Source organism: Nilaparvata lugens, chromosome 13 (assembly GCF_014356525.2).
Source record: "Nilaparvata lugens isolate BPH chromosome 13, ASM1435652v1, whole genome shotgun sequence".
NCBI lineage: Eukaryota > Metazoa > Arthropoda > Insecta > Hemiptera > Delphacidae > Nilaparvata > Nilaparvata lugens.
The window spans coordinates 27,450,608-27,474,504 of NC_052516.1; the positions used below are offsets into that span (position 1 = coordinate 27,450,608).

Consider the following 23,897-nt stretch of genomic DNA (forward strand, 5'->3'; position numbering starts at 1 on the left):
AAAGTACTTGCATAGAAACCTGGCTTCCTCGTTCCGTTCAGGACGATTTCTTTTATTGAAGCTTTGACGGCCGCCCTTGTAGTAAGAACATCGTGAAACATGTGTTCAACTGGAATCAAAATGATTTAAAATGTTATAGCTTATACTGAAAAAATGTAGACCGTTGTTAATAATAAAAATTGGAACTCACTTCTTTATTTGAAACTAATATCTTTATTTGTAAAAGTTCCTCTTAACATGGATAACTGAACCATAAAAAAGAATTAGCGTCTGACAGTAACTATCATACAAGATCCATGTTTGTATTTTGTGGATATTCTTTCAAGCAATAGATTTTTTTATGAAACCTTTTTTATTTGTAATCGTTTCCTACTACTCTCAATCAAATTACATAATTGATTACGCTATGTTGACTTGACGGCAATAATTTAATGAATCCAAGTATCCAATAACTAACATAGAATTATTTTTAATATTACAGGTGAATGAAATATAAGTTTTGATATTTCACTACATTAATAGACTACAAACACACAGTTTTTTATTGTTATAGATTAATGGATTAACATTTGTGTTGAATAATAAACATTGTACTGTAGATACATTTTATTGAAGTATTCTTTTTGCATATTATCAAAATGAATGTTTTTATCCTCTACAATCATTTTGATAAAATAAAAATAATTCATACCATATTTTTTATTAATTATTCTGGTATGCGCCTCATTTAAAAACGTTTTAAAGCACAACAGATTTGCCGCCATTTGCCATTAATGCCTTTTTGATCTGGTCAGCTTTATTTTGATACTGGAAGTTGGTAACTTCCTACAGCTGATAATCAAGGTTGGAGAACAGTCGACACATCATTCATAACACAGGAAATATACATCAGATAAAAGTCTGTCAAACTGCAATGCAATTAATGAAAATAAACGAAACTGATAAGTCTCACTATCTAACAAATAATATTTATTATGAGCAAAATTTCCTCTGATAGCAGTTTAAACAGGTAAAAACATTTCAATTAAATCAACAACTGTTTGTTTACGTTTTAAAAGAGGTTAGAATATTGTAGTCTATTTATTCACGTCATCTTGATATTATTATTATCTATAGAATATTATCCAAATTCTTATCTTTATCTCTCTTTTACAGACTTTTCAAAGAGAATGAAGAACTTAAACGGTAAGTGTTATCTCTTAGTTGATACATTCCAGTTTTTCTTTTGCCAGTAGTTTTGACTGTTTGCATCACTCGTAATGTCTGTGTCAAGTCTAAAGTTTTACAACTCAACTGTATTATATATCAAATAGACAAACAATGAAGTGTTATTGCAAACATTTTATATGGAGAAAAGAGTTGACTACCTTATGTAAGTTAGTTGTACATTTTTCCAGATATTTCTAACAACTATAACAATATTATTTTTAAAGGCTACCAGATTACAATTTTATAGTTGCATGCTCCAATATTCTATTTTTAATTTCTTTATTGATAATCGTATTATTTTTAAATTGAAACTCCTAGTTTATTAGATTTATCCAAAGTATAATAGATATTTCTGTATTTGTAACCTAAGATTTTAAAATATATTTCCTAATATTGGCAAGAATGCTTTCAAGATGTAATATTCCAGTTTTTGGGGTTCAAAAACTTACTAAATCCGAGTGACATTAGTGTTCCAGTCATGACTACAAATCTTAGCAGAACTTTTGGGGTTCCAAATCTGTACATGGATAGTTCAATATTGTGCCATTCCCTTATAAGATCGGGCCACGAACGCGCAAGCTTTAAGAATAAGTACACGCCAATACAAGCATTTCCGTAGAATATTGTACCAGAAGTCGCTTTCTTGAAACCACCTAGAAATTGGAAAAAGTAACCATTTATTATTCATTGAATCAGAATTACTATAAGTGTATAACATACATGTTTATTATGAATATATACATGATAGCCCTATACATTATATCAGTTCAATACTGCATTTTGATTAAGTTAAGTTTTGGTTAGTTTCAAGTTGAGCGAAATATTATCACATAGTCAAATCCATAAGTTTTATAAGGAATATAGTATGTACATCTTTTTAAACACCTATTGTGTCCATTGTAAACTGGTACGGAAACTTTCAAAGATCATCATATTCTTGTACTATATTTATCTCTAATGTTATCATAATTCTCCAATTAGAGATAAGCCTTTGAATAAAATCAACCAACTTGATTATTCTATCCAAATAGTATGAAGCTATGAACACATTTTCAAGACCCACCACAATTTTAGTTACGGTACTCTTATCAGTAATGTATTATGCAATTTTAGTAGGTCTATAGTGAGGTCCACGTTATAATGACAATATTTGATTAACTTTGATGTTGCTATCCTTGTCTATCATTCGACAAAGCAGGTAGTACTATCCTTTTCTAGCTCCGCAACGAAGCCAAATCTGTTTTTGACAATGCAGGAATATAATTAATTAGGGCAGAGAATCGACAATGCTGTTCTCCTATCTTTATTCACTGTCATTATAACGTGGACCTTACTATATAGTTGAGTACATTCTACAATATTTTATGTTCTAATTTTGATAAGATAACTTCTATTTATAGCTGTCAGCTAGACCTAAGCCTGGTATCAAAGCGTCAGAGATGGCTGGAAAATTATATATTTACAATACAGAATAGAGTCACAAAATTGAAATTATTGGAGTGAAACTATTCTTGTACTATTATTGTATTCTTGTACTGGTAATTGTATGTTAATAACTATAGTGAGGTCCACGTTAAGGTGCGTACAGATATACGCGCCGCGAACATGAGCAATTCACTTTTAATCAGCTGATTATATCTGTAGGTATTTTTACAGAAACGGTAAGATACAGATATAAAAAGCTTAGCATCAGCTGATTGAAAGTGAATTGCTCATGTTCGCGGCGAGGAAATCTGTTCGCACCTTTATAATGGCAGTGGATAGAGATAGGAGAACAGCGTTGCCTTTTGTCTGCCTTAATTTATTATACTTCTACATTGTTAAAACCGGATTTGGCAAAGTTGCGAAGCTAGAAAAGGATAGTCTGTTTTGCCGAACAATAGACAAGGATAGCAACACCTTTGTTGATCAAATACTGCCATTATAACGTAGACCTCACTGTATAAGAATTTCAAGATGTTTCTTCCTATCACATCATCTTCTCTAAAACACAGGATTTCTCGGATATTTATTAAATTTTATGGGCCATTAGAACTGGATTCCCAAATATCAGTGTCAGTGAATGTCACCGCTACAGTGATAGGCCCTATATTATTTTCTCGCTTCGCCGTGCTGAGATTGAATAGTCTTTACTTGGCATATTTTTCATAGTCATCGACAGGGAATAGTCTAATCAGAACTTATGGAAATTAGATTCCATTTTGAACCTACAAATTTTATAGTCCATCAGCTTTAATGTGTACTAGTAAACGGGCCTTAGAGAATTGAAACAATTCAATATATTCAGTCCATGACCGCCAGTCGCCAAACAGACCTCGTCAAAGTTTAAAACAATTGGAACACGAATAACATGAGATGGCTGTAGATAGTTCGTTTCATGTGGCTCTGCAGATGTACTGCAATTCTAAATTATGAAACAGTCTCAAACTGTTGCACAAGTCCACTGGTTTCATCATCTTTGATATCGAACGTGAACGATTAACTAAAGTACAGAAGTCCCATCACGTCTTGGGAACAAAGGTCTACAATAGTTGCCAGAGTCAATAAAAAATTATCCAGTCTCTTTGTTCGGCAAATCGCTATTTGATCTTCTGCGAACAAACCCCTTCTATTCTTTGGAGGAGTTTTTCACACATTCTTTATAATAAATTAAGTAGGTATCATCAAGTGTTATGAATATTTTATTGACGTTGCTGATGACTGTATGGTCCGATCTATCTCTGTGAGTACAGAGGGTAGTTGATGAGTTTCTCACGTACCAGTCTACAAAACTAGATTTAGAGGTTTAATTCGATTGAAAACTAGGTTCGATTCTAAACAAGGTTTAGATTAGGGTTAGATTTATAGATACATTTATTTTGATTTTTTCCCTTATAAACTCTTATCAGTGTAGTACTAAGAATTCCAGCGCACAAACCGAGGTTTTGCTGGCCTTGTCCGATTGAAAACTGGCTATTTTTAGTTCAAGAATTTATGTGTTGATTGGAATTTTAGTACTATGTATTTTATAAATCATACATTGTATTCATCTATTGAATTGTTATCAATTGGTTAACAATAAATTTGAATTTTGAAAAAAATATTTTGCAACCAACCTGCAGCAGCTAAATTGGCCTGGTTGATGTTTCTCATGGAGTACCGGACGGCCAGAATTTCGATGGTTATGAATCCGAAGAGCAGGAAAAAGGTGTAGGCCGTGGGATAGGAGATCCAATGGAAGGCCAGTCTGTTAGGGTCGGCACTCATCATATTGGTCACTGGAAACGCACCCATGTACGAGGCCGTTCCCAAAATAAAACGTATATTCTGGTGTATGCCGAAACGTTTGCGTTTTCTGAAATCATTTACTCATTTATTGATAATTTTTTTAGTATCGATTAAAGTACATTCGTATGTGGTAGGTAGGTGAGAAAGTCCCACCTGGCCTAAATCTATATAAAAGCGAAATGGCACTCACTCACTCGCAGAACTAAAAATCAACCAGACCAAAAACGTTCAAATTTGGTAGGTATGTTCAGTTGACCCTTTAGAGGCGCACTAAGAACGGATTTGGAAAAATTTCCAAAGATACGCCCAAAATCTGCGTTTTTCCAGCGTTTTTTTGCGCTTTCTCAGCTTTATCGAGAAAAAATGAACAGAAAATGTTCAAATTTACTACAGAAGCTCAGCTGGGGTGTAATAATGTTAGAAGGAATTTGAAATAACGCCAAAGATACGCCCAAAATTAGCGGTTTTTTGCGTTTTCTCAGTTCTTTCATCAAGTAATAGACAGAAAATGTTCAAATTTGGTACAGAGGTTTAGCTAGTCTAAAAATTTTGTGATGAGGTAACTTTAATATTTCATCAAAGATACGCCCAAAATCACCGTTTTTCTCAGCTTTTCTGCGTTTTCTCAGTACTTTGACTTTCTGATGGAATTAAGCATGCTCAAATGAAAAATGCAGTCGAGCGAAGCGAGCCCGCTGATCTCATTTTTGGACGATCCAGTTGGGGGTCCAGGGGGCGGAGCCACATGGCTTGACGGATATGGCGAGCGAAGCGAACCTTATAAGTATATAATTTAATCCGTGGTCTAGTGGATAGTCATAGCCACCTCTAATACAGGTATTAGAGGTGGCTATGATAGAGTGCTTGCTTAGCAGCATAGAGTCCCGGGTTCAAACCCTCTCATTACCAACATTTTTTTAAACAGGTCACTCCCATGTTATCGGATGGGCACGTTAACTGTCGGTCCCGGCTGAAGTATGACAGTCGGAAGGCTCATTGACGGCTTAAATTATTATATATTCAGGCAAGGTGGGACCTTCCCGCAAGGGACTCCCGACCAACAAAAGCCATACGAATTTACTTTTCATCGTCATCTTCTATATTCGTCAAGTTGGAAACCGGCTGGAAATTTTTACTTTCCTTGCCCTATTACCATAGGTAAGGAAAGTATCGCTTTCCGAAAAAAATTAAGGTACCCCAATTTCTAAATTTCTATACGTTTCAAGATCCCCTGAGTCCAAAAAAGTGGTTTTCGGGTATTGGTCTGTATGTGTGTGTGTGTGTGTGTGTGTGTGTGTGTATGTGCGTCTGTGTACACGAAATCTCATCTCCCAATTAACGGAATGACTTGAAATTTGGAACGTAAGGTCCTTACAACATAAGGATCCGACACGAACAATTTCGATGAAATGCGGTTCAAGATGGCGACTAAAATGGCGAAAATGTTGTCAAAAATAGGGTTTTTCGCGATTCTCTCGAAAACGGCTCCAACGATTTTGATCAAATTCATATCTTAAATAGTCATTGATAAGCTCAATCAACTGCCACTAGTCCCATATCTGTAAAAATTTCAGGAGCTCCGCCCCATCTATACAAAGTTTGATTTTAGATTCCCAATTATCAGGCTTCAGATACAATGTAAACAAAAAGAAAATCAAGTGGAAAGGATTGAGCATGAAAATTTCTTCAAATAATGTTCAGTAACATTTTCACCTAAAATTGAAAATAAGTTCGAAATTCGAGAAAATGTGATTATTCAATTGCAAACTGTTGGCAACTATTGATTCTATTAAATCATTCACTATGAAGAGATAGCAGACCTCGTGTGTCTCCAACGTTATTGTCCTGTCACCAGCTGGCTCAGATCTTTAAATAGTAAACGTGAGATGTGCGTGAACACTAGCGTCAGATGATCAATTTTTATAACGGCAAGGAAAGTTGTGTGAGTGCGCCACACCAGATTTGTTTTTCTTTACTAAGCCATCAATGGGACTTACTTATGTTATACTTCAGCCGGGAGTGACTATTAACGTGACTATTAACACGGGAGTGACGTGATGGATTTGATTTGTTTGGACGTGTTTGTGACGGGAGTGATGGGAGAGAAAAAACGGGCTTTAGGCCGGTTACAGAGCTCGACCGACCGTCAGTGCGTACGTCAGTCGCGCTTGTCTCTTCCATAGATATTCCATGTATCCGTATAGAGCAGGACTGACGGCACTCATGCGTACGGTCAGGACCATGCGTTTTATACTGCGTACGAGGACCATCGGTCGAGCTCGTGCGCATCCGTTCCATCGGTCGACTGACGCGCTAATGAAACAAATAGAAGCTTTCAGAGCTGTACTGATCAGTAGCCCGATCGCAACATAACCAATGTGCTGACACGTCTGCCTGACAATCAGCTGATATTGAATTGAATAGCATAATGAGTGAATTCAATTAGGTATTGTCATATTTGAATTCAGAGTTTTTCTGTACATTTCTTCAATCATTTCTAAATTTTTTACTGAAAAAATCATATATTATTAATATTATCTACATTTTTTTGATCCGTAGCTTAAAGTGACTGCAAGTATTCCCAATGGTGATACAAGCTCGAAATAACTCACCAAAATTTCTGATGGACATTCTGAGGTAGTTGAAAAATGTATCTTCACCCCAAGCAATGATGTATATAATGGTACTAAATTCCCTTTGAAATGCTCTTTGGGCGACCATCGGGCGAACTTGATATCTACGTCTTTTAATCTTTCGTTTACGAAGATAATAAGCTGCAGTAACAATCTGTAAAGGCATCCATTTTGTGAGTCAGAAAAACTTATGTATCGTCAGGATGGTGCATACGCACTGACGGTCGGTCGAGCTCTGAATGTGTAAAACTGATTCATCGATGCGTACGGTCAGGATGGTACATACGCACTGACGGTCGGTCGAGCTCTGTAACCGGCCTTAGTCTTAATCATCTGAAATTTATTTCAGAATTAATAGATTATAATCATCTGGAATAAATTTCAGAAGATTATAATCATCTGGAATATATTTCATATCTGGAATACAGATGATTATAATTTTCTGAAATTTATTCCAGATGATTATAATCTCCTGAAATTTATTCCAGGTAATTTTCCAGTGCTTGAAAGTATAATTCTATGATTTGTCCAAGCAATAGTAGGATTCGATGTCATTCTTTTTCAGTAATTAATTGTCTTTACTTTTTCTAAAATGAACAATGCAATAAAATGATTTTACCTTGGCGTGAACAGCAATTCATCTCTGTTCGATTGCACAACTATTGGTTCGATTTTGTTGTTTTTGAAATTTTTGTCGATATACATTCTGAACTTTTTCCAATTTGTTGTCAGATCACTCCTAATTTGAAATCTCTCCATTGTCGTATTGGCTGCAAATTCATGAAGTCCATTATGTAAATTGTATTATGATGTGAAAATCATGAATTATGATCGATAATGAGTTTTACCCAACAATTTTCCAGCTCTTCCTTTGAAAGTAGATTATAATCGTTCAGATTATAAAAAATGTATTTGCTAAAAATTCGTTTAGCCAAAATATCGTTCTGTTGATAAAGAATTCAAATATCTAAAAAAACTATTTCTAGCCAAAATGTTTATTCTTTAAATTTCAACAGTATTGTGAGAACATGATTCCTGGATGTTTACAAAAAATGTTTTATGAATTGCATGAAATTTAATGAATCGGAGAACTAAATTATTTAAATATTGAAAAATATGTGGGGACATTTAATGGAGATTCCATGAATCTACCTGGTAGATTCAATATACCACGTGAAAATTATTACACTAGACCTTATCTTGCCAAGTAATCAATTTTTATTTGTTACCTGATTCATTTTTCAACTCTCACCTGAATTGTTTAGAATCACCCATAATTGATGCTTTTATAGAAGACATTTTTGTTCTTTATAATTTGCAATTATCGTACCAAAAGTTTTTGAAACTGTGTGACTTCTTTTTATATTACAACAAACTCTTGAGGTTTAGTGAATTAGGTACTGTACATCGTTTAAGGCTCAACCGTCATTCCATCAAGTTAAACATTTTTAAACTTTCTTAGTTTGTGTTTTCAACATTTAATGTTGATTTTAAATGTAACAAATCTCCGATTTTAGTTTCTATCACTCAATAAAGTACTATCAATAAGATTTCAACTTGGAGCTTTAGATACCCTGTCCTCTAATACTAGATCTTGAATTTCAACTGGCACCTATAAGGTTTTCAACTATTGGTGTTCACGAATTGGTGTTTTCTCTGAAATTATCCAGCAGAAGTATAACTCAATGATATTATCATGATTATTTCCCACAAACTGAACAGTTGTGAAAATTCTCACAGTCGATCTGATATTGATATCATAAAAATGAGTTTTATGTAGGAAAATCCAAAACAGCACATGGGCTCTGTATATGATGAGTGGAACATTCTTGTTCCCAACAAGTGATATATTCTTTGTAATCGATTTCAATTTTAGATAGAAGGGTTGGTTAGATTGGGTTTTTGGGAATCGATCACAATTTCAATCGTTATCGGTGTAATTCTCATTCTCTTATAAACAGTATACTATTCAAATGGAAAAAATACGAAAGATATCAATGATTTGTTGGAAGGTTGCAATGCGATTTTTTGAAAATAATTAATTTATCCAGTTTATACCTCAGATGTACAGTGTATTCTACGTATAACTACTTTGCATATTCTCATAGACTATCCCATCAATCAAGCGATTGAAATAATTCATGAATTAATGTAGAGAGAAACAGAGAAATTTCTCTCCAAAACAGTTTACCACCAACATTTGATAAGTCCATTTCAAGGTTGCGTAAAATACACATTATGATTTGTAGTTGAAAAAAATATAGATGGATAGGCTGCCTTTATTTTAAAACCTGGAGCGCATTAATGTAATGTAATATCTATGTTACTTTTATTGTATATCGGTATTGTGAATTTTATTGTTATGGTGACGACTGTAAAACATGTTCAGCTATAAAAACAATATAAAAATTTGTTGAACCTTTTAATTAAAACATTTTAAAATATTTCAACTATTGAAATGTTTTACATTTTTATTTATTTAAATGTTTTCATAGAAGGGTACTACAAGTTTCTAAATTGTTGTTTTTATTAATTTGAATAAAGTAGCTCATATAAGTGAATCGATTTCATGCTCAGTTATGAACAAGCAGAAATGAAGTTATTAAAATATACACTACATTATCATTTTTGAATTCGGCATGATGATGATGACATTATTATTAATATCAATTTATTTATACAATATGAGAACCAAGAGATTCGTATTAATGAATCACTAAGAAAAGAACTGAGAACTGTTCCTATGAAAATTAATACTTCTTATATCTTAAGTCCATGTCGATCTATTAATCTCCTGTAATTCCGTGTAATATATAAATCCCCTTGTAATCTATAGAAATAGTTGGATATTATGTACCTTCAATTCTTACAGCAGTCAACATTATATCATTCCTTAATCAGCTCGCAGATTATCCATTCATGAAAATTAGTCACATAAAAAAAAAACCAATGGACTATATGAAACTGTGCACCTTGATATTAATAACACAACATTGAATATAAACTCCTTAAAAATTAATACCTTTGTAATCTATGGAAACTATAAAAAACTAGACCAGTAAAAAATGTTTAAATTGTGTACCTCCAATTCTTACAGCAGTCAACATTATATCATTCCTTAATCAGCTCGCAGATTATCCATTCATAAGAATTATTCACATTTTTAAAAAATCCATTGGACTATATGAGACTGTGCACCTTTATATTAATAACACAACATTGAATTTAAACTCCACATTCAATAATAAAGATCAAAAATCGATCTTGTAAAGCTCAAATATTCCAGTGTTGGAGAGAAATGTCAACTCCTAGTATCTGTGCCTACAGTACAAGTGCTAGCGATGTTTTGTATGAATCTGAAACGTTTTACTTTCCCTGTATGGTTAGGCAATAAAAAGGGAAAATGATAGTTTCCCTCTTTGATTCACCACTTCTTGCATCCCCTTCTATTCCCCTTATTCACACGCTTTTCGCTCTTATTATGGACGCTTTCTGTTTTACTTCAAAATCTTTTGTCACTTTTTGCCAATCTCTCATTAAAGTCAACCCGCTTTTGGGTAAACAGTGCTGGCTACTTGAAACTCAAGTACTTCTCTTCATGTTTTGTTCAAAGTTCTTATTGTTTCCTCCTCTTATTCTATTTTCCACTTCTCTATCCTTTACTATTACTTTTTTCACAAATTTTCTCCTCCCAAAAAAACTATTATGACTACCATGAATTCCATTAATTATAACATTGAATGGAAGAGTTACAGGTACAGTATTATGACAACCATTTATAAAATAGAATTATTGTACCCTTTGAAAATAATAGTATAATAGGTTAATAATATAAATTATAACAAGGGACTATAAATTAAACACTGGACTAAATTATAACAAAGAACAAATAGTTCTATCTTTTACTATTACTTTTTACCCAAATTTTCTCCTCCCAAAATACTACTATGACTACCATTAATTCCAATAATTATAACTTTGAATGGAAGAGTTACAGGTACAGTACTATGACAACCATTTATAAAATAGAATTATTGTACCCTTTGAAAATAATAGAATAATAGGTTATGAATATAAATTATAACAATATTAGATTCAGTGTTCACACCATCTTCAGGTTATAAAATAAATTTCAAATAAACTTTTTACTAAAATTAGTACATTTCAAATAAACGTTTTACTAAAATTAGTAAAACGTTTATTAGTAATAAATTACTAAAATTAGTGAAACGTTTATTTGAAATGTATTTTATAACCTGAAGATGGTGTGAACACTGAAATTAGTTGTTATAATAATTTATATTCTTAACCTATTATTTTATTATTTTCAAAGGGTACTCTATTTTATAAATGGTGTTCATAATACTGTACCTGTAACTTTAGTAATGTAATGTAATTCTATTTTATAAATAAATATAAGTAGTCTCTTTTCTGTATAGGGCTACTTGTAATATAAATATAAATAAAAATAAAAATCTCAGTACCCTTTCTTTGAATTATTTTATCACTAAAAAAATAATTACTGATAATAATAATAATAATATCACTGATAAAATAATTCAAAGAAAGGGTACTGAGATTTTTATTTCTATTTATTTAAATATAAGTATCCCAGATTTCATACATTTTAAGAAGATAAGACAACCATATATTCCAATTTCAACTTTGAGCACAATACAAATATGATGAAATCACATTTTCAACTCTTTCATTGAAAAATTATCTGTCAGAAACATGAACTCCAAGTATAAGTATGACTTGAGCTTGAAACAAAAAATTAATGATGGCACCCCATACACTCTCTGATCTATAGTATTCGTAGTCTTCATACAAGGGCACCAGTGAGACACTTGAGTCACCAGTGGTGTCCTTGTGTAATAGAAGCAACTCTGTTCAATGGACTATAATGATTCTCGGACACCAATGTTGTTCCAGATCTGGTTTCCTTAGTGTATAAGAGTTGAGTGTTAAGAACTAATAAACGGCAACTCAATTAGACACTGGGTGTCCTATACTGAGTTTCAGATCAAACTGTCAGCATTTTTCGAATAAGATGCATTGGTGTTATTCGTAAGGACTCCTGACAACAGTTGAAAGTGAATCTTACTATAGTGTAATTTGAGGTCGGGTGTTGAATTAAAAAAAAATGATACAAGTCCCAATAAGCTATGAATATCTCTTTTTTTTTAGTTCAACTCACACTGGACGGATGAACTCCTGGACTGGACTGGATGGATTGAAAATTTCCAAATTCGAGTAAGCTATAAATTTATGTTGTTGAATTTTCAAATTCACCTCACAATAAGACATCCTAAAATTCACGTATTTATTACCTTCTTGGTTGATTTTTTCCAATAATTGAAAGCAAACGTTAAAGCTTCCACTTTTGGAATAATTTGTTTGACAAAATAAACTTTAGAACACAAAAGAAAAATTGCTTTGTCTGAGACACTTATATTGAATCTCAATTAAAGAGTAAATATGTATGATGTGAAGGAAATTTAAACATTAAGATTGAGTGAGAAAAAAGTGGAAAAGAAAGTTTTTTTTTCAGTAGACAAAATTATTTTGAGAGCTACGTAATAAGGCACTTTCAAAGAATAGCTCTCATTAATAGAATTGACAGTCGATTTTGTGACATTTCAGATCCTCATTAGTTAGTGTTGACCTCTTGAAAAACATCAACTACAAATATTTACAATAAATTTTGCAATACTGAGTGGTAGTGGTACTCTACCCTCTTAGAATCTTCTTCTTCCTCTTCCTCTGCCGCTTCTTCTTCCATCCACCTTATTCCCTATTTTACAATCCATCATACCATACTTTCTACTTCGAGACACGTTTTATTTCTTCTTTTACCTATCTCATCTAATTCTATCACTTATTTTTCATCTTCTTTCTCCTCCTCTACTTCTTCCTTGCTTCTTTTCTCCGTCTGATCCTCTTACTCCATCTCCCCCTTCTACTCCACCAACTCGTTCTCCCCTCCCTCCTACTCCTCCTCCTCCCACTTCTCCACTTCTTTGCGGGTTAGGTGTAAGAGAGGGCCGACTGCGCCCTAACTTCGCCCTCCCAGGTATAAAATAAAGGCAGTCATTCTATTCTATTCTCCAAAACTACTCTTTCTTCTTCATACTCTTAATTATCCTCCTCATTTTCTTCTTCTTCTCTTCTCCGTCTCCTCCTACTTCTCCTACTCCTTCTCCTTCTTCTTCATCAACTCTTCCTCCTTCTCCACTTTCAAACTTCTCTTTTTCCTTTTTGCTCCTTGTATTTATTCTATTCATTAGGAGCAACTTTTTTTGTTTCACTCATTCTTCTTCTCCTTTATCCTCTTTCCCTTTTCTTCTCAATTCCTTTACACTAACTCCTCGTCCCTCTCTTCTCCTCTCCCTTCTCCCTACTTCCTATCCACCTTCTTCTCCTCTCTATCTCCCTTTTTCATTTTTCGACAACTTTCCCCCCCCCCCTCCAACCTCATTTGACAGGTAGTAATTATCTCCCCAGCCCAAATCAAACAAATTAAATCGTTAACTTTCCCATAGGCAAAGTTGTAACATGCAGAACATAAGTTTAAGTACCAGCCAATTCACGGCACGCTTTCCCAAGTATCGATTTTATTTTATCGACAATGATTCTCTGGAAATATCGATCTGATTTCCACTTGTTTACCAGCATGTTTCAAGTGCTACTGATTAGTTCTCACTTTGGGGGGCCATAAAACATCTTCGATAAACTTATGAAAAGTATGTTTACTCAATTTATCGCTTTTTATGATATCTTTATTATTCATGCTCTATTTATATTATCCCTTTTAGAGTATAGTAAAGAGGGTTCTGGGTTAGGCTTATATTTCCATATCCTTAGTATAGTAAAGAGGGTTATTCCTAATAGAATACTGTAGTTATAGTAATAGAGAGTAGGAATATAGTAATACAAGCCCTCCTACACACTTTGTATTAACTGATTTTTATATATTCTTCCTATAAAATTTCAGTATCCCAGGTGAAGTAATACATTCAATACTAAATTATTCTCATGTACAGGATGACACAGAAGAAGGAGAACTTTTAAAACGCCATAAAACATTAGTGGGTAGGGCAAAATGGTTTTATTCAAACTAATGTAAAGTTCAAGACTTGCCATTTGAGAATTATTAATAACATCTATCACTTTTTGATAATTACTTATTTAAGATGGCTTCCTCCTGAACGAATACACTCTTGAAATCTGTGTTGACGATTCCTCATTGATCGCTGCAACATCTGCGTTTCCTGGTCCCATGATCTGTCCACCTGCGATTTTCTGTTTGTGGAGCTATCTCAAATAAAACGTTTTCACGTTTGATCAATAACTGTGGTTGGATCATAACAGACAATTCAAAATGAAATTAACAATATCCCAACTGAAATGTTGCAGCAATCGTTCAGGAATCTCAACACAGATTTCAAGAGTGTATTCGTTCAGGAGGAAGCCATCTTAAAGGAGTAATATTGTCAAAAAGTGATAGATGTTATTAATAATTCTCAAATGGCAAGTCTTGAACTTTACATTAGTTTGAATAAAATCATTTTTGCCCTTCCCACTAATGTTTTAAGGCGTTTTAAAAAGTGTCCGTTATTCTGTGTCACTCAACTATGTGTAATAGTAAGATTCTCTCTGAACACATTAAATTACATTGACTTCCTCAGTTCGAATATTTGAGGAACAATTGATTGATTAACCTCTGGATTCAAATTAGATTTTAATTAAAGAATTGAAATTAAATTCTTGTTGGGAGCACCTATCAAAACCATATTTGATCTTAAATTAGTAACTATAATGAGCTCATTCAAGATAATTCCGTTTCGAATTTTGATGTTTCACTAGAAATAAAGTACACCACTATTAAAGGATCACTATTAAAGGAATATTTTGCATTAAAACATAACTTTTCTTTAGAAAATTTGACTCACAGCATTATTCTAAGACAGTTTTACAATCATTGAAATGTTGAAAAATATGAAAATATTTTCATTACCACTGATGAAGATGTTTTGACTCATTCGTAATCCTGTCAATATAAATCACGACCAAAAATTCGATCCTCTTCAATTTATTGTTATGATTTGTAAAACCTTGTCATTATTGTTTAAGAATAAAACTAGTATAATTTATTACAAATAATGCTATAACTATAATAGTTATTTAGAATCCTTCAGAAAATAGAATATTGTATTCTTTTTACTTTTGAAACAAAATCGTTTAATATGTGTTTCAAATAGAATAACATCTTTACAAATTCAGATCAGTAGTTATCGAAATCAAAAGTTTTTTCGGAAACATGTGTACTATATTGTCATATTTAGACGAAGTCATTGATGATTCATGAGATTTATAGAGTGAAACCTTGATTTGTTTGCTGTCATGCTCGAAGTAAACAAATCTATTACAAACGTTTTTCGCAGCTTAAAAGCACGCAATATTTTGGAATCGAGTAAAAAAATAGAAACAATCCAAATAATAATGATCACGTATAGATTAGATTATGGCGTGCTATATGGAAATGATATGAATCATTTTTGTCTCCCTGATAGTCTGTGATTAGAATATTATTGATTATGTGGTGTTTTCTGATGAACGTTTTTATGACCATTTCCTAGTATGCCTTTGGCCTACACATCACTAACAGAAATTTGGGATAGACCGAAGAAGATATTTGATATTTATTTAATACATCTTGCATTGCGAGGTCTGATAAGACCTATGGCAAAACCTGGTTATAATAAACAAAATAATAACACTTCTATGATGAAAAATCAATTACAATAATAATACATGATAAAGCATATTTGTGAAAATTCATGCTGAAAATGAAAATGATGGTGATATGAATGAATTGAATCATTAGAATATAAACGTACATAATATGAAAGGTCATAATAATGGCGGTCAGACAAACTTAATTAAGTTCTCCTGACCGAAAACTACCCAACATATCGAAGAATTTGGTAATAGACAGTGTATATCTAGGCATATGAGACTCATGAGCTATATATTTGTCGTGTATCTGCCATACTTTAAATAAAATATGAAAGGTACAAATGGGAGGATATTAAGGCTAGGTGAGAGGTAAGGATGTAGAATATGGAGGATTATGGATATAAAGGAACCCGGATTTTCGGTGGGGTTCGAAGAGGAAGAAGAGAAGGGGAAGAAGACCTAAATGAATTTTTGAAAAGTTTGCATATCACATTCACACTGATTGTTATTGTTTACTAAAAACAATACAATAATTTATTATCATAGTAAATCTATCAATCTTCTATATTACAAAGGAAGGAATTAGGTTGTAGGCTTTGTTTAATTTATTAATCAATTTGATTGATTAATAAATATTGAAATCATCCTATATCCATCCTCTGTAAATTCAGAATATTTGTGTACAATAATTGCAAGTTAATCAGTTCATTGGTGATAATGCATCAATCGTGTATTTCCTATCTTGTATATGTATAAGCCTATTTCTCCCTTTATAATATAGATTGTTTTTAATTAAATAATTATAACAAATTTATTAAAAAAAAATTGTGATTCGAAGATTATCATGGCTTGAAATGATTAGTACGAACCATGTATAATCTAATTTCATATACAATGCAAAGTATTTATTAAATGTGGTTAAATCAAATTAAATGATCAAGCTCTTTATTTGTCACAATTCAATACTATTTAAAATACACCATTCAAATACTTATAAATGAAATGAATATATTTTCATCGAAGTAACCTTACATGCTTTGCTAGTATATAAAACCAAAGATGTTAGTTTGGTGAAACGAGCATCAATTTTTAACATTTTCCAACTAAATGTTTTCACTAAACTAGATATACTTTTATTTTCTGATTCTAAATCAATTATTTTTGATTGTAATTTTCATTTTTGTCTTTGTAGCAAAATAAACTGGATTGGTGAATCTGTTGTTTGTGCACATATTTAAGTGATGATTTGTTATTGATTTTAATAGATTGATAAATGTTTTTCTATTTTTGTAGAAGGCCGCAAGCAGCAAGAGACAATGTGGACTTCACCACGATTCTTCCCGTTGAGATAACCGAAGCTATATTCAAACACCTAACAGGTATTCACGCATATTCTCTATGTTAATTTATTGATAATCCAATAGAAATCTAAGCTTCAAACTAATCTACAAATCTTCACAAGAATGACTTTTTTTTATTAATTTATACAATAAGTGCATCATCAAAATGATAGGGAGGGAAAAAATAAGGTAACTTTGTGCTCTTCCTCTCCCAAATTTACATAAGGTTACACATAGTCCGAAATAGGTTTTATTTATTTATTAGCACATTGTGTACAAATACTTAACATGAGGAAAGGCACAACAGGCTCATGCCCAAAACTGTCCAAATCAGTTTTATACCATATTTCTACTTCATTCTATACTGTCCAAATCAAAATTTTGGTTATGTCACTTTCACTTTTCAAAATACAATTTACGCTCTTCAATGCTCAGATAAACGAGCAAATTTTAAATCAAATAGATACTATTAGAGTCTAAAATCAAAAATCTAGAACAGTAACTTGATAATTATTCAAAAAGTCTAAATTTTGAATGAAACTAGAAATTTTTGAGCTAAAACCTTTATTTTTATTTTAAATATTTATTTACATACAAATGCTCACAGAATAAATCCATGAAGAGCCTTATTGACATCAACTAGCTTGATACATAATATGTTATGAAAAATAAGAATGAAAAAATAAAATAAAATAGTAAACACAATTTTTGAACGCTAATACGATAAGAAGAGGCGAAATTAGGGCAAATGAAAAAAATAATCAACTAATGATAATAGAAAAAATGAAGAAGAAAGAAATAAAAATAATAACAAAAATAAAATAACGTTAATAGAGAATAGAGGAAAAATATGACTTTAGAAGAGAAAAAAAAGAAATGAGGGAGTTTAGTATAATTATTTATCAATCATGAGTCAGCTATAGAGCGATATATGCTTGTTCACAGGATTTCTTAAAGGTTTGGAAACGGTCAGCAAACGGATCCATCAATGCAGTGGCTTATTCTATTGTACAAACGTAAAGTTCTGTATATGTAAGAATTGTAATGATGAGTCGTTCTGATTGAATGGCATGCGAAACAGAATATTTGGTCTTGGTCTATTAAACGGGACATGAAGTTGCAATATATTAAATAGGACAAGTTCAAGTCTTGTCACAAAATTTTAAATCCTTACTTATTTTCACAAAGTAGATTTTACGAAAAATATGTTGATGGATAGATAAATATATTTTTTGGTCTATGAGCATTAGACTAGATACATAAGATAACGTCAAAAGATTAAAACACCCACACACATAATCAAAGTCAATAAGTTAATTAATGATATGGTTAAGTCAGAAAGTTATTATGCCTATATGGTTTCAGTGGTTGTAGAGAATTGCAGGTATATACTGGATTCAGGCAGCTAAAAACCCTCTTCAACATCATAAAAAGGGTTTAAGCAGAGCCACGTATGTAGAGTTTTTTTTGAATTCTCTACTGAATGGAAACCTTAGTTAGCTGGGTAATTTTCCTGCTTTTATTATATTCAGCACACCCATCATGAAGCCTTTTGTTTTTGTATTAATTTTCATCGATTGTTTATTTGTTTTTTCAACAATTCAATGAAAATTAAATTAATTATAACAATTATGTCTTTTGTTTCTTTCTCTGAATAGTTGTGAAGGAGATATTGTGGTAGTTATCCATACTTAATAAAATACTAGATATTTTCAAATCACAGAAAATAATTTATATTCAGTATGTCATATGTATTTTCTTTGTAATGAATGAATAAATTTATTTATTTGCCAAAAACGAAATATAAGAAAGCTTTACAAAAGATACGAATATGCTACTGCACTAAACTTAAGTGATACTGCACTAAAACAAATGACATCAACATTAATTTTGTCCGTCTGAAAAGGCTGAGGTCCAGTCATCTGATTATGGGTAGACGTTTATTTAATAAATTGTCCCTCAAATTTAGGAACATGTGAACCAAAGAATTAAAAAAACTCTACATACGTGGCTCTGCTTAAACCCTTTTTATGATGTTGAAGAGTTTTTTCAGCTGCCTGAATCCAGCATAGACCTGCAATGCTCTACAACCGCTGAAACCATATGAATGTATAATAACTTATTGACTAAACCATATCAAATCAATTTATTTGCCATTTGAACAAAAACAACTTAGAAATTTTAATAAGGGAAGCTTATAACCTAGATTTCAAATCAATCACAAGTAAGATCAGAAATAAAACATAAATAATAATAATAATAATACAAACAATACAAAAACTAAAAACTTGAATATACTGTTATTAAGTTCAATGAAATATTTCTCCTTTTAATTATTTACCTAAGGCGGCTACCCAGCAAGGAAGACCTGTCCGCTGGGAGCGAGTATCATTTAATTATTCAAATGTATGGACAAATCGTACAAAACCTAGATAAAGATTGAGAAGAAAAATAAAATTTATAGAATACTGTTTATATCAAAGAAAAAGGTCTCAACTATCCAATCCTCCATGAGTCCCTTTCTTTCCGGCCTACCCTCAGTTAAATGTTTTAACCTACTGGGGACAAAATTTATTTATTTTGAACTATTATAATGTAATTGACTTATTTAAATATCATTTACTATTTTATTTACTTGGACTCTATTATGTGTGTGGGTGTTCTAATCTTTTGACGTCATTTTATGCATCTATAGTGAGGTCCACGTTATAATGACACTATTTGATTAATTTTGATGTTGCTATGCTTGTCTCAAATTCGACAAAGCAGGTAGTACTACCCTTTTCTTGCTCCGCAACAATGCCAAATCTGTTTTTGGCAATGTAGAAATATAATTAATTAAGGCAGAGAACAAACAACCCTGTTCTTTTATCTTCATCCACTGCCATTATAACGTGGACCTCACTATATAAATGCACATGGATCAAGAAAGATCCATCTATATAAATCAAATACATAATTTGGATACATACAGGAACTGCTAATTACTAAAAAATAATTAAAATTTGTATTGCAGTTCGCGACTTGCGTTCATGTTCGACCGTGAACGCGCTCTGGCACGAACTAAGCAACAGTCTGCTGTTATGGCGAACGATCGCCGAGGAAGCGCAAGAGCGACGAACGTGCTTTCGCCGACCGCTCGACAAACACCAGCTCAGCAACCTTGAAAGCAACTTCAACTTCGGACCAAGTCGGTTCCAAGCCCCGCCCAGCAGCCCGCGACTTTCCCAAATGAACGACTGGAAAAAGTTGCACTGTCAGCAAAACTTCGTGCTGTATAATTGGGAACGTGGTAAGATGGCCGCTCATTTCATCACTTTGCCGGCGCTTCGCCACGATCCCCACTCACTCATCAACCACTCCACTCTCCGCGTCACCTTCCCCTCCAAACTGCCTCAGGACCGTCTCTACATGCCCGTCCAAAACCGCCAGGTCTCCGTCAGTCCTCTCTACATCCTACGACTGGACGGAAAACCTAAAATCGCCTGCCAACTAAGTGTAAACCTGGTGAACATCGCGTGTGTCTACAGGGATTGTTTGGTGTTTGTGCACAATCGCAAAGTGGAGACCGCGGAGTTGGGGAAAACTAACAAAATTAGAACAATCGGAGAGTTGTTCACTGAGTACGATTACAACAACAACGCGGAGGTGGAGAAAGGAGGTAACTACAGTCTCACTATGGACAACGATGTGATTGTGGCCGGCTTTCGCTACATCTGCATCAAAGTGTGGAGTCGGTCCACACACGAGCTCAAGAGAACGTTCGAAATACATTTGAAAGGCCAGTACTTCAGCTTCTGCCACTATTACGACAGTACGTTGTACTGGAGCACATGGGGCTCGGGTCTGCCTAGTGAGGAGCTGAGGATCTGGGACATGCGCGAGGATAAGGTGAAGAAGATTCCGATGACAAAAGAGGTGAAGAAGGTGTGCAGCAACGAGAAATACTTTCTGTTTGTGACGAAGCTGAATGTGAACAGAAACATGATTGAGGTGAGAGAGAGGGACAACTACAGTCTGACATTTATGTCGGTAGAACAAGACACCAGCGAGAACTGGGGAATAGATGTGCCGGTTGTCTGCCTCTGCGGCGAGCATGTCGTCTTCCTCGAATCAATCAGAGTCAAAGTGATGTCGTTACATTTGAAGACAGTGTTCGAGGTGTTCACGGCGCCGTCAGTCATTGAAATTGAACAAATCATCGGCACTCTGATTATGGTTCGTTCGAGGAGTTGTGTTGAGGTGTGGGATTGGAAGTTGGGTGTTCGTAGGTTCACACCCATGCTCGAATGTTCCACCGATCATCGAGTATATTGTGATGATACCAGAGTGGTGGTAGTAGATCCTAAGAGTGAAGTCAAGGTCATGGGATTCTGGTAAAACCAACCATTTACTACAAGGTATATCATATATAATGATACGAGAAGTACACCCCACAGGATCAAGACATTAGATTCTGATGAAATGCTAGTTTTAAGATGTATTGTGACGACACGAGAATGTTGATAGTAGACCCTATCAAAGAGATCAAACTTGTAAAATTGGTGTGTTAAGTTGAGCTTCACAACGCTACAGCTTCAATTTAGTCGCAACACCACGAGAAACTCTCTGGATTGCGGGTTATCCACGGACATTCTCGTGGTGTGCCAACTATAGAAGTGGTTTTGATAAAAATTAGAGCTAGAAATTTTAAATATTCTAATTTAGGTTTTGGAGCTTTTGATGGTTATAAAGTCAACCATCTCAGATTTTATAAATTTTATTATTATATTATAAATTTGATTAAATGACCAGATTGTGGTGATTTTTGAGGTTTATTATAAATCATCAGACAAAAAAAACTATTCTCTAGAAATAATAACAATACTGTGAATTTGCTGGTTTCGAATCACTGTCTGTATGTTATAAATTTATTTAAAAATACTTTGTATGCCATTTAAATGATCAATTTCAATTAACATTACTATGTAAAATTGTGTTTAATTGGAAGTAGATTAGATAAAATTAAAAATTGAGCTTTAAAGTAGTAGTTGGGAGAATATTATTCTTGATCAATGTTTTTCTACTCTTTCATATTTCAATTTATCAATGGGCTTATTTATGGAAATTATCGTTGGTCATTATCATACTGAATACATGACATTGAAGTTTTTCTGTCTCATGCAGCATGTTGGAACGAAAGCTATTAAATAGGCCTAGATATCATTGGATAATATAAACAATTTTTTCTTTGTGAACAGATTCTCAATCTCAAAATTTCAAAAGTAAACCTCATTCCATTTGCCGACATTTTTTCTAATTTTGCTTCGTTATTAGTATTTGTATAAAATTTGTATAAAATGTCAATCATTCATTTCATTGAATTGAAATTATCCTCTGTTTTGCCTTTTGAGACAAACAATACTAACTGAAAATTTTATTCCACAAAGCAAATTGACAAAATCTCATTTTCAACAAGTTTTTCATTTTTACATTTTTCCTCTCATGTACAGCAATTCCGTTTGGTCTATAAGAATTTTTAGGTAGTGTGATGTATGTGGAATTATATCTATTGAAATATTATTTATTACAATCATACCATTTTTATAATATATCATGTGATTTGACTAACGATAATGTTCGTTCTATTATATGTTGTCCTATCTGAATTCAGAGCTTTAAATCTTTTGGAATTTGTTCAATTCTCGTCAATTATATTAACGCAACATCTTCAAGCTTGAACGCTATTTTATGCTTGCAATGCATATTTTACCTATTTGTTAGTTAGTGTTTTTAAAAATATAAGTTTATTAAACTTCAACATGAATTACTTGACAGATTTATTCAAAATACTGTACTATTCACTAATATTGTGCTCTAACTTGAGATGAACCGTTAAAATACTATAATCTCAAATCAATTTCTTAGTTAAAACATATCTTTTATTTTTCATGGTAATTTACCATTTATACTTTGACTAGAGATACAAATCAAATTTATTTTATCAAGTTAAAAACAATACAATGTATGAATTGTAAATAAGAGATAAGTAAAAAATATACAATAAGATTCCAATCAACACATAGATTCTTGAATTGAAGATAAAACATTTGACTATGCCAGCAAACCTAGGTTTGTTCGCTGGATCGTATGCCAGCTGTGGAATTTCTCTGTAACGTGAAATAATTACGTGGAACTGACAATATCGCTTTTATTTCAACTTAATTTACAATTTTATCACACTTCACCAATACACTGTTATCAACACATTAGCCTCTCATCTGTGATAATAGTGATTTTATAATAAATTTAAGGAGTAAATATATAATAATTATTATATTAATGCATATTTTTTATAAATAATATACAGTAAATTTCAAATATACAGTAATAAGAATGAATAAATGATCTTATTTGATAATGTGTTGAATGTTTATTACTCTTAACAAGATAACCAAAGAGGAGGATTTTGTTGAAACTTGTAACAGTGTATTGGAGAATAGTGGATCACAATAATAATTATTAATGATTTATAGTTAATATTATGGTGGTATATCATTTATGTTGGGACTACTGTTTGTTAACCATTTAATTTCAAAAATTTATATATTTCTTTAAAGGAAAATTACTTTGTTTTAACAATGTATCAAATAAACATTAATTTGACTAATATCAAATAAATAATTATTAACCCAGCAGGAACCACGTGAGTTCCCTGGACCCAACC

The 23,897-nt window shown here is 32.6% G+C and overlaps 2 protein-coding genes across 5 annotated transcripts in view; one reads left to right on the plus strand and one right to left on the minus strand.

The window, feature by feature from the left end:
- LOC120348909 (gustatory receptor for sugar taste 64f-like) overlaps positions 1 to 10,649 on the minus strand; it is a 23,559-nt gene extending 12,910 nt beyond the window's left edge. Inside the window, exons 1-5 of one of the 2 annotated variants that reach the window (XM_039440224.1) lie at positions 10,192 to 10,649; positions 7,729 to 7,879; positions 4,305 to 4,543; positions 1,659 to 1,862; positions 12 to 109 (exon numbers count right to left, since the gene is read on the minus strand). In XM_039440224.1, the coding sequence (XP_039296158.1) occupies positions 12 to 109; positions 1,659 to 1,862; positions 4,305 to 4,543; positions 7,729 to 7,879; positions 10,192 to 10,216 (717 nt within the window). In that variant the 5' untranslated portion in view covers positions 10,217 to 10,649. Of the gene's footprint in view, positions 1 to 11; positions 110 to 1,658; positions 1,863 to 4,304; positions 4,544 to 7,728; positions 7,880 to 9,966; positions 10,046 to 10,191 lie in introns of those variants that run through there. The other variant, XM_039440223.1, reaches the window with a different exon arrangement.
- Positions 831 to 23,862, plus strand: LOC111062213. 3 transcript variants are annotated; one of them, XM_039440220.1, is made up of 5 exons: positions 831 to 1,009; positions 1,156 to 1,185; positions 12,300 to 12,365; positions 17,145 to 17,230; positions 20,208 to 23,862. In XM_039440220.1, the coding sequence occupies exons 1-5, from the start codon at positions 975 to 977 to the stop codon at positions 21,569 to 21,571; spliced, it is 1,581 nt and encodes a 526-aa protein (XP_039296154.1). In that variant the 5' UTR covers positions 831 to 974; the 3' UTR covers positions 21,572 to 23,862. The 3 variants fall into 3 exon arrangements, with proteins under 3 accessions (XP_039296154.1, XP_039296156.1, XP_039296155.1); XM_039440222.1 differs by lacking the exon at positions 12,300 to 12,365 and having other exon boundaries at positions 833 to 1,009; XM_039440221.1 differs by lacking the exon at positions 831 to 1,009 and having other exon boundaries at positions 1,181 to 1,372.
- Positions 23,863 to 23,897: the final 35 nt, after the last annotated feature.

Coding starts and splice junctions, on each gene's coding strand:
- LOC111062213 (XM_039440220.1), top strand. CDS start 975: ATGAGCAAAATTTCCTCTGATAGCAGTTTAAACAG. Junction 1,010..1,155: donor TCTGATAGCAGTTTAAACAG/GTAAAAACATTT, acceptor TCTCTTTTACAG/ACTTTTCAAAGAGAATGAAG. Junction 12,366..17,144: donor TTGAAAATTTCCAAATTCGA/GTAAGCTATAAA, acceptor CTATTTTTGTAG/AAGGCCGCAAGCAGCAAGAG.